The sequence below is a fragment of the Sinocyclocheilus anshuiensis genome, unplaced genomic scaffold (genome assembly GCF_001515605.1).
Source record: "Sinocyclocheilus anshuiensis isolate Anshui unplaced genomic scaffold, SAMN03320099.WGS_v1.1 scaffold877, whole genome shotgun sequence".
NCBI classification, from domain to species: domain Eukaryota; kingdom Metazoa; phylum Chordata; class Actinopteri; order Cypriniformes; family Cyprinidae; genus Sinocyclocheilus; species Sinocyclocheilus anshuiensis.
The window spans coordinates 1,087,452-1,098,257 of record NW_015557181.1 but is presented as its reverse complement, the minus strand read 5'-3'; the positions used below and the strand labels follow the sequence as shown (position 1 = coordinate 1,098,257).

The following is a 10,806-nucleotide window of genomic DNA, read 5'->3' as shown; positions in this document are numbered from 1 at the left end:
CCCCCCCCCCCCCAATTAAATAGAATTGAATTGAAATAAAAATGCAATGAAAATACAATTGAAATAAATTGAAATGAAAATAGAATTTTAATACAAAATAAAACATAATTGAAATAAAATATAATAGAATTGAAATAAAATGCAAAAAGAATATAAATAAAATGAAATTTGAATTCAAATAAAATTAAAACGAAAACAGAATTGAAATAAAATCAGAATTGAAATAAAATAAAACGGATTCATGTTTTTAACATTTTAACAGTTACATTTGCTCATTCAACAGTGATTTGAGCAAAATCTTTGCGGTAAAAGATTTAATTTGGCTTGAATTAAATCATTTTGCATGTAATGCATCTGATTCTGCCCAGAACTGAGACGACAGGAAAACAATAACAGCTTCACTTCAGCTGAAATCACATGAAGCAATTGATTTAAAAAGCTGTTTTTGCAGCCAATTAACAGATAAATCGCTAATATACGAATGACTCACTCCTGAGCAGAAATATGCAAATGTATGCTGTTCCTCATCAGAGCTCCAGGAAAAGAGAACGATGGTGTTTAATTAAAAAACACTGAAAAGAAAAAAGAAAAAAAAAAACAGATGTGCTTCCTTTTAAAGGCCAGAGAAGTTTTAAGCATGCAGGTGATCAGAATAAAATGAATACAGTAGCTCTACTCTACATGTTAAATATATAAAAACACAGATGAACAGATTAGAGTAAGTTTTCTTTATTTTTCCACCCAAGATGATGTTGAATGATGAAAAGAGTTTTCTAATTTAATTTGTGGTTGCATTCGATTTTAATACGGCATTTCAAAACATGCTGCATCAGTTTTGATTTCAGTTACTCTATGTCAGTTTGCATTCATTTTTGACTTCAAAATAATCTGGAAAATTCCTCTAAGAGCACTGACACCTTTATTACTGTGACTATATTGAGATGGTGGCTCTCTGTGAAGTTAAACAGATGGAATGACGGATGATTAAGGAGGACAGCAGGACTGCGTATGATCTAATGACTGTGTTTGTAAAAGAGTCAAACACAGGAAATTAATCACTGTTACTTTAAGGAAAGAATGTTGTGGGAGCCGAAAAAAACACCACAGACAATCATGCAAGTGATTACAATATGTTGCTGTGGCGATCACAGAACTCAATGTAACAACTGATTGTAAGATTGTATATTTCAACTGATTGAAGTCAGAATGTGTGAAAACACTGTTGATATGTCACTGCTGCACTCTGTGGTTTAAGAATTTGTTTGATCTTTTAAAGTGAAAGTACTCTGTGTTACTGATGTAATTCCTGTGATTGCAGTGAACAGCATGTAAACAGCACTTTACCAAAAGTTACATCATGTCCCTTTCTGGTATGCTTGTATGCATCACCAGGTTTTCCAGGATTACCAGATTTACCATCTTATCTTGGTCATGACAGTGAAAGATTAGATATAACTTTACATACACAAGTTTAGAAAGTGTTTCTGTCACACTAGTCTCATGCTAACACTTGTAAAATATTTTCAAGAGTTTACTGCATTTATTATATTTCCTTTTATATTATATTTTATTGTATATTTTCTTTTAATTTTTTTATTTAATTTAATTCTTTTTTTACTGATGGACAAGATTCATTTTCTTTTTTTTTTTCTTTTCAAAAATATTTGTATTGTGTTAACCGCAGAGTTTTTATCATTAACTAAACTAAAATTATAAAATAATAAATATAAATATAAAATCATACATTTTTATTACCTGAAATAAAATAAATGTTAACTGAAATAAAATAAAATAAAATATAAATAAAAAGCTACCTTATTATTTTAGTTAACATTTATTTAATTGATTTATAACTGAAATAAAATAAAATATAAATATGAACAAAAATAACATAACTGGAATAAAATAAAATATTTGTTAAAATACAATTATTTTAGTTTAGTTTATTGTTGAAATACTAAAACAAAAACTGAAATAAAAATGAATAAAAACTAAGACTAATGAATGAAAAAGACTACTGAAAACAATAAACAAAACATTTACAAAACTAAATTACAGAATCTTTAACAAAATGGAAAATAAAAATGGAAAATATAAAAATACAAATCCAAAAAATATTTATAATAGTATTTTAATTATACTAAAATAACAATTAATCGCCATTATGTCACAGATATTGTAGCTTGAGCTAATCCTGTATTTAACCCTCTACATTGCGAGTAAATCACTCACATATGCGACTAAATCTTCACTCTGGTAAATTCTCAGATTTTACTCGCCAGTGTGTGAGTTGGAGGCTAAGTATAAGTTTAGCTCAGATATATTTTCACTCGCCAAACACTCCGAGCGCTTCGGAGTTTCATTCTTTGTCAAGAGATCTGTGATATTTTTCATTTCATCTCAATGGATGCGCAGCGCACCTGTGTTTGTGTATTTATATATATATGTATATATATACTGTATATATTAGTATAATATTTCAATCTGGCGAGTAAACAAAAAAATGTACTAGCCAATGGCGATTCAATTGCCAAGGTGCCTGTAGATGGTTGCCCGGGATGTTTTCCTGCACTGTATTCAGGACTGACCTCTGCGGTGCTGACGACGGCTCTCCAGGTGCCCAGGTTCTCGCACCAGCAGTCCGTCCGTGAAATGTGCAGCTGGAGGTCGCTGTGCTCCTTCTCCATGTCGCAGATTTCCTCCTTCAGTAGTGACACAATCTACAAGAAAGGCATTTTCATGAGTTCCAGCGCAGGTCTCTGACCCTGACTCTGATGGAAACGCTGCCCGAGATCTCTGCCAGCACAGGAAGAAAGAGACCCTCAGAGTACACGAGAGAAATCGATTCCTGTCTCAGCTAATGGATTAACTCAAACCACACACACAGTACAGACTGTATGAACTCCAGAATTTCAGAAGTTGATACCAGTACTAGTGATAAATTACGTAAATACTGCTTGAAGTTATTGCTTTTTATCTTGGGTACATTAATGTTCAGAAGTATGTTTTTTTTTTTATGTTTTTCAAAGTCTCTTATGGTCACCAAGGATGTATTTATTTGAAAACAAAGTAAATATGTGAAATATTATTACAATTTGAAATAACTGTTTTCTATGTGAACATATGTTAAAATGTAATTTATTTCTGTGATGCAAAGCTGAATTTTCAGCATCATTACTCCAGTCTTCAGTGTCACATGATCCTTCAGAAATCATTCTAATATGCTGATTTGCTGCTCAAAAAATATATATCTTATTATTATCAATTTTAATTAATTTAAAGTGTCCTTGCTAAATAAAAGTAATCATTCTTTTATAAAAACTAAAATCATGTTAATCGTGAAAATATATTCAAATAGAACAGTTATTTTAAATTGTAATAATATTTCACAATATTACTGTTTTTACTGTATGTTTGATCAAATAAATGCAGCCTTGGTGAGCATAAGACTTTTTTTTTAATATTTAAAAATCTTAAACTTTTGATCCCTAATGTATTTGTTAAATTCAAAATATTCTCATTTATAACCAACAACAACAACAACAACAAAAACATATTAGGGCTGCACAATGAAAGTTTCATTTAAAATGTGTTTTTGTAAAAAATTTTGTAAAAAAAAAAAATTGAACATTCAAATCAATTAGTTGTAACCAATCACAAACGTGTCCATTGATCACATGGATGCACTGGCCAATCACAGATCTGATGCACAAAAAATGATCAATCGGAATTTATTTATTATTATTTCAGATAAAAGGATAATATTTCACATCAATGGGGCTATAATTCTGGGTTTACCTTTTTATCAGGTCGTGGTGCGTTCTGGATGGAGCCCAGGGCTTGGCGTTTGTACTCCAGCCTCTCGTACAGCTGGTGTAGTTTGGTTGCGGCGTAACTGGCCTGTTCGTTGATGCCTTTGCTGCCTTCATCCAGGGCCACGTCCCCTCCTTCCATCACCGGACCCTAAACGCACAGAAATACAAGAGAAATATCACCGAAAATGGCGACGGAGTGTTTGGATGTAGAAGCCAGGCTCATATCATGTTAAACTCACGGCGTCGTCTTTCTCCTCACTGCTGGACTGTGAGCTGTTCCTTTGCTCCTCTCGTTTAATGAGCCGCTCGTACAGGTCGCTCACCAGGAAGGATGGGTAATAGCGCTCCTTCATGGTCTCGTACACGTCTCCCTGGATCCTGTGGAACACGTCTGTACCCTTGTTCCCCACCAGCGTCTGCTGGATCTCTTTATAAAGAGCCTTCTCCACCGGGATCTCCCTGCTCTCCACAAAGAAGTTCTGGTAGATCTCTCCAACCAGCTGTGGCACTTCATTCTGCACAGAGGAAGACTATCAGACCTGATCTGGAGTACAGACATTGAAACCAGGCACATTCTTGTCTTGTTTTTTAAAGGCATTCCTTTAAAAGTGAATCTCACAGGTAGGTCACATTTAATCCCCAACAAAAGAAAAAAATCTAACTGTATACGTTGCATCAATTGCATAAAATTTGGCATAAATATTAATATTTATACTTATATTTTATGAAGAAAAAAAAAAAATTATATATATATATATACATACTGTGTGTGTATATATATATTTTATAAATAGTGTGTGTGTGTGTGTGTCTGTGTGTATATATAATTATTGTATGTATATGTATAAATATTGTATAATTATTGTATGATTTCAAAAGAGTAAATAAAATAAAAATAAAAATATATATATATATAGTAAATTTAATAATCAAATAAAAAAAACAAATATATAAAATAATAACATAAATCAATTAATTAAAGGCAGTACAACAAATACTGCCTCTGTAAATATATGACTTAAATATAAATATATAACTTTTTTTTTTTTTGCATTGTTGTAATTATCTTTTTCACATTAAGGTAATTTAAAACTGGGGAGAAAATGTGATTAAACAGGTTTTATTTTCATCAAACAAAACAGTTTCTTCTTCTTCTTTTGATTATAGGGTCAAATATCAGTTAAATAAAAATGCAGACATGTTCTTGACAAGTTTTGTTGGTTTCATCCTTGACGGTTTGAAGATCTGCACAAGTCTATTGGTCTGCCAGCAGCAATGCTGCATTGTGCTTTTACTGGTTTTGGTCTTCAACGTTTTGCATTTCAATGACAGATTCACATTCAGAACCAACAAGCTATAAAACATATGGCTAATCTTAATCGTTTGGTTTGGTTTCATGCTGAACAGATGCTAACTGTTAATAAAATATGACATCAACATTAAACAGATTATTGCAAATCTGCTGTTGCACAGAAATGAACCAAATGTACTTCCTCAAACATTTATCAGCTAACAGCATTCTAGAGTACCTGCATATTTTCATAAATAGCCGTGTTTTTATTCTATACACAATATACAATATTCCAGACTCCACAGAAAAGTTCATCAGTTGTCAGCATTAATGACATCTTAAACTTTTCAGTACCACAGAACAATGAAAAAAAAGAATGCAATCAGCTCTGACACTCCTGGCTAAATGGCAGTACCGGTAATTGCTAATTTAACACAGCTGGACATAATGGGCCGCAACAATTAAACATTTGTCTGAGTGTTGGTAGAGTTTTCAGCCGTGAGAGTTTCTGTGGTCTGACGTTAATTGCTGGATAAAAGTGCCAGATAAATGACCAATTAGTACATTTTCAATTGTGCCCGTAGATTGGCATGAGCTACAGAAAAACTTTTCAGACATGACTACAGCCCTATTCAGATGCTTATCCTTTCTCAAGGGGATGTAAGGTCATTTTAAGATTTATTGGGGCTAGTTAGTGATTTTACTGCAGTCAGAATTCAGAAATATCTGTTTTTTGACAAACAGGTTGTGTGGCCATTCAATTGCCATAGGAATAAACATTTATAAATTTACAAGAAAAAATGCAAAAGTAATTTCGCAAATCCTTTTTGAACACTGCCAAGCACTGAAGAGTAATTGTTACACTTTGCGGTAATGTGCACACATTTCAGATTTGTATTCTTTTATTCTTTTATTATTTATAATGTATTCTTTTCTTTTATTCTTTTCTTTTTATGTATTTTTATTACTGAATAATATTAATAATGCTTCATCACAATATTACGAGAAGTGTGAACTGTTAAGAAGAAAACGAAAAACAGAGAACAAAATCGTGTAAACTTTTGAAATGGGATATTATTATTTTTTTAATAAAAATGCCATTTTACTTGTCAAAAAAGTAGCTGAGTCAAATGTTTACCTCATGTAAATATAAATAAGTTTGTTTTAACGTTTTTCTCCTATCATTCTCTATCATTTTGCAAAAAGCAAGACAGAAAACGTCAGTTTTTTTGTAATGTCAGTTTTCTATTTTTTACTGGGATATTTAAATAATCAAATAATAAATAAATAAATAAAATAAATATATTTTCTATTATTAATTTAAATGTGAATTTATCAATTGTCCAAACCATAATAGATATTTTGTTTACATCTGACTTTGGCTGGGTATTGAGAAGAATATGATTCGATTTTGATTTTCATTCACAAGCTACAGACAAGTACAGTACATACCTATTTTTTTAAAGGGAAAAAAATCTCAACTAATGCTGTAAACTATACAACTATACAATAAACCCTGTCAGTTGGTAGTACATTATTAAATTAAGTGATTTGTAAAGAAACATTTAAGTTGCACATAAGGGAGATTTTATAATACAATACATATTTATTATACAATACATTTTTAATGATGTAAATATGTTTCTACTCCAGCTTTTATGACGGATTTACTCAAACATACATTAAATACTGAAGAACAAGTTTATGTAAAAATATAATAAATATGTAACGTAGTGCATATATGTAGCAAAATGCTACTTTTTTATAGACATTAAATAACTGACATAATTTTTACATGATTTTATTAGCATCTTTCTGCCCTTGAAACTCGGACTGAGCAATTACATGATATATGATACATTTTAGTAAATTATACTGTATCTTTCAACTAGGGCTGTGAATCGATTCAAAATATTTAATTGTGATTAATCGCATGATCGTCATGAGTTAACTCGTGATTAATCGCAACTTAATCGCACATTTTTATCTGTTCTAAATGTACCTTAAATTAATACTTTTCAAGTTTTTAATACTCTTATCAACATGTGCATGGACAAATAAGGATGCTTTATGCAATATATGTTTATTATTAGTGAAACCACAGTCAACATAGAGCATGAAGACTAGACATGTTTCAAAGATCATAGATATTTTTCAAAGAACTTGTTCATGTCTATTAGACACATGAAAAAAGAACATAGAAATACCAGGTTCCCATTACTTTTCTTTCTTTGCACTGAGCAATTTACTTACACAAGCCTGTTTACGCAGAGAAAGATGTGTGCGCAGCAGGAAAGCGAGACCTCGTGCTTGTGCGGCAGTACCGGCGAGTCTCAGAAACTAAATAAGGTTTGGTCAAACCTTAAAGATTTTTCGCTAGGTGCTTTTTGAAGAGAAAAAAAAAGAAAGAAAAAAGTCGCTAAAGGGGTCTGAAAAGTCACTAAATCTAGCAACAAAGTCGCTGAGTTGGCAACACTGTGCATCTCCATTTCTCCAACTACAGCTAGGCAAAGGGTCAAACAGAAAATTAACGCGTTAATTTTGACAGCCCTACTTTCAACACCTTCTGATGTTTATTCATGTTTATTTCGCAACATTAAAGAGTGCTAAAATGGTATTTAATGTTTGAATTTGGTAATAAAATTGACAGAATTTGAACACCGAGACTTTGTTTCATATGAAAAGTAACAAAACAAAGCTTATCATGATTTACTGGAAAGGAGGAGCGCTAAAAATAATGTTTTGCTCATGCATCAACTGAAAACAACAGATCAATTCTTGGGACTGAAGAATCGATATGGGTTTAACAAAGTGAGAATAGATTAAAATGGAGAAATCAATATTTTTTGGTATTGACAATCATGTGACTGACCACTTGAGCAGCGTGTTTTCAGGTTTGTACTGTAATATCACAGAACTCGCTCCTCCACCATTAATAAATGACCATGCAAAGTATTTCTACAGATGTCCCCATGAGAAACAGTTATTGTCTGAACAGGGCTAATGACAGCGGCTCTTTCACTCGTATGCTGACAGATCTTCAGCTCAAGGTCTTGATGTTCTGCTGAAGTGCGTGTCTGACCTTGTTGGCGCTCTTGAGCATCTCCACCAGCTCCCAAAAGCTAATCAGAGCCCTCTTGTCCACGCGCTCCATGTAGACACGGAAATGCTCCCGGTACACTGCGTTTGACATGATCTCCTCAAACTGAAGTATCTGTGAGAGGACAAGAAACAAATGAAGCAGACAGTGTTATTATTAAAAGCACTTGAAAAATTTACGCTGCAGTGGAAGTGGCGTTTCATCTCGAGAAGGCTGGGTAATTTATCAGTAACACTGACTGCCAGCCGATGAGGATGTTTCTTCTCATCTTTTAAAGGGTTTCTACTCTTTTGGAGTATCTTATATTTTTTTAGTGTAAGTCAAGGCTTGTCTCTAACCCTAAGAATTAAGAATATTTTTGCTTTTGTACCTTTAATACTATATAGTAAATATATAGTAAATGTTGGCTAACCTCCTTGCACTGACAAAATTCACACAAAAGTACCTTAATATGCAGCTTTGATGCTCAACAAACATTTTTTATTATCATCAATGCCAAAAACAGTCTTGCTGCTTCATATTTTTCTGGGATTTTTAGCATTCTTTGATGAATAGAAAGTTCAAAAGAACAGCATTTATTTGAAATATTTTATATTTAACAAATGTCTTTACTGACTCGCATTTGATCAATTTAATGCATCCTTGTTTAATACAAATATTAATTTCTTTTTAAAAGTAAATAAATAGCTTACTGACCCCAAACTTTTAATTGGTATTTTTATAATTTTTTTAATTTTATAATAAAAAATTTAATGAAATTAATTAAAAATGTATTTATTCAATTTAGTTTTTTAATTCATGTATTAATTTTTTTATGAATGAATGAATTAATTAATTAATTAAAGTTTTTTTATTCATTTTAGTTTTTAGTTATTTAGTACATAAAGTTAAACTAAATGAAAATGAGAAATATTGCTGTTAATGTTAACTAAAATAAAATAAAATAAAGTACAATTTTTTTATTTTATTTCAAGGAATGAAATTTACTTTATTTTTTTTTTTTTTATTTTAGTTTTGGTTAACTACAGTAACTCTGGTGTTAACTGAATAAAAACAGGTTCTCGATTCTAAACACTAGTAAATGCTAATAGACTAAGGGTGCTTTCACACTAGCACTTTTGATGCGCACCCAGGTTCGATTGACGTCAGAGTTTGGTACGTTTGGATGATGTGAACGCGGTCTTCCGAACTCGGGTGCGCACCCGCGAACCGTACCCGAGTCCGCTTAAAAAGGGTGGTCTGGGGTACGGTTCAAGTGAACTCCGGTACGGTTCGCTGCTGATGTGAACGCAATCGTACCAAATCACGGAAGTGAACCGCTATTAATGACATATTATTTGATAAAAATGTGTGTTTCACTCACTTTCTTGACGAGCGTGACTGACGCGCTGCAAGCAGAGAGCTGTATATCTCATTTCTGTTCACCTTCAGAGTACTTTAGAGCATTTGCAGTACATCCGTAAGGCAGACGTAAGTGCCGTTATGTACTGAAGCTTTGGAAACAAAACCAACGGTTCAAAAACATAAATATAAAATTGAAGAGAGCCTTGCTACGCATTTTGCCGTCTTCTCCTGCGCCATCGTTACTAAGCAACGGGGTAAACAGCTGCTGGCTTGATGAAGCAAACGAACCGCGGTTCGGACCCAAATGATATAATGTGAACACAGTCCAGCGGGGGCAGGGGGAGCAATCGAACTCGGGTTCGGACCAAGCAATCGAACCAAGTGTGAAAGCACCCTAATGCTATGACATGATGTCATAACCATGATCATTTTCGCAGTTAACAGTCTGTGGAAGGAGCTTCGCATCAAAAAAAAATGCAAAGAAAATCCTTTTTCCAAGAAGCAGCTACTGTTCATCAATATGCAGTGATGTTTTAAGCTTTACAAACTGAGGTTTCTGTGTTCTTCTAAGCTAGCGTATGAAACCCAACACGCTCTATGAGCCTCATATCAGTGTGCTGCTCTCGACCGGATCATTAGGGACATTCAGAGACAGGCCTATCGGTGTGGGACGGGACGGCCTACTAGGGCCTAGAGCTACTGGGACAACAACAGCATGTCATATGACTGAATTCAGATAGAGTAAGGGCTTCCTGTCATAACATGCTTCTACACTGATCAGAGAGATAAAAAGAGACAGAAAAACAAGAGTTACTCTATTATATCAGGGCTCGACAGTGCAAGCGTTTCACTAAACACATATGTGTGAACTGTAAAATGTATGTAAACAGTCATAAAAATTCTTAAATATCTTAAAACGGCATAAAAAACATCTAAATTGATAATTTTAAGAGTTCTTAAATCACATCCTCTCATTTCATTATGTCAGCTACAGGATGCAGAAAATAATTCAATAAATTTGTGATTTCATATTGGCTTAGATATGGTGTTTCTATGACTGTAATTTCTTCCTGTACCCGTTGGCTCTGTGGACCGTCCCCTTCATCCTGGGCTCCGTCCTCCTGCTGCTCATAGTTAGGACCCCCGAGGCGCCGGATCCGCTTCTCACACTGCTTCTTTGCCACTGTGAGCTGGTTAATGTAACGCTTCATGTTTCTGGCACGTAATAGGTCGGCCTTCAGCGCGGCAGCCTCTTT

The 10,806-nt window shown here is 33.3% G+C and overlaps 1 protein-coding gene across 1 annotated transcript in view; it reads right to left on the bottom strand.

The window, feature by feature from the left end:
- Nucleotides 1-10,806, bottom strand: part of LOC107678636 (sorting nexin-25-like) — a 71,697-nt gene that overhangs the window by 10,157 nt on the left and 50,734 nt on the right. The window contains exons 7-11 of the mRNA XM_016473981.1: nt 10,627-10,806; nt 8,189-8,320; nt 4,055-4,330; nt 3,799-3,963; nt 2,589-2,720 (exon numbers count right to left, since the gene is read on the bottom strand). The exon at nt 10,627-10,806 is cut by the window's right edge and continues 11 nt beyond it. Of these exons, the coding sequence (XP_016329467.1) occupies nt 2,589-2,720; nt 3,799-3,963; nt 4,055-4,330; nt 8,189-8,320; nt 10,627-10,806 (885 nt within the window). The remainder of the gene's footprint in view (nt 1-2,588; nt 2,721-3,798; nt 3,964-4,054; nt 4,331-8,188; nt 8,321-10,626) is intronic.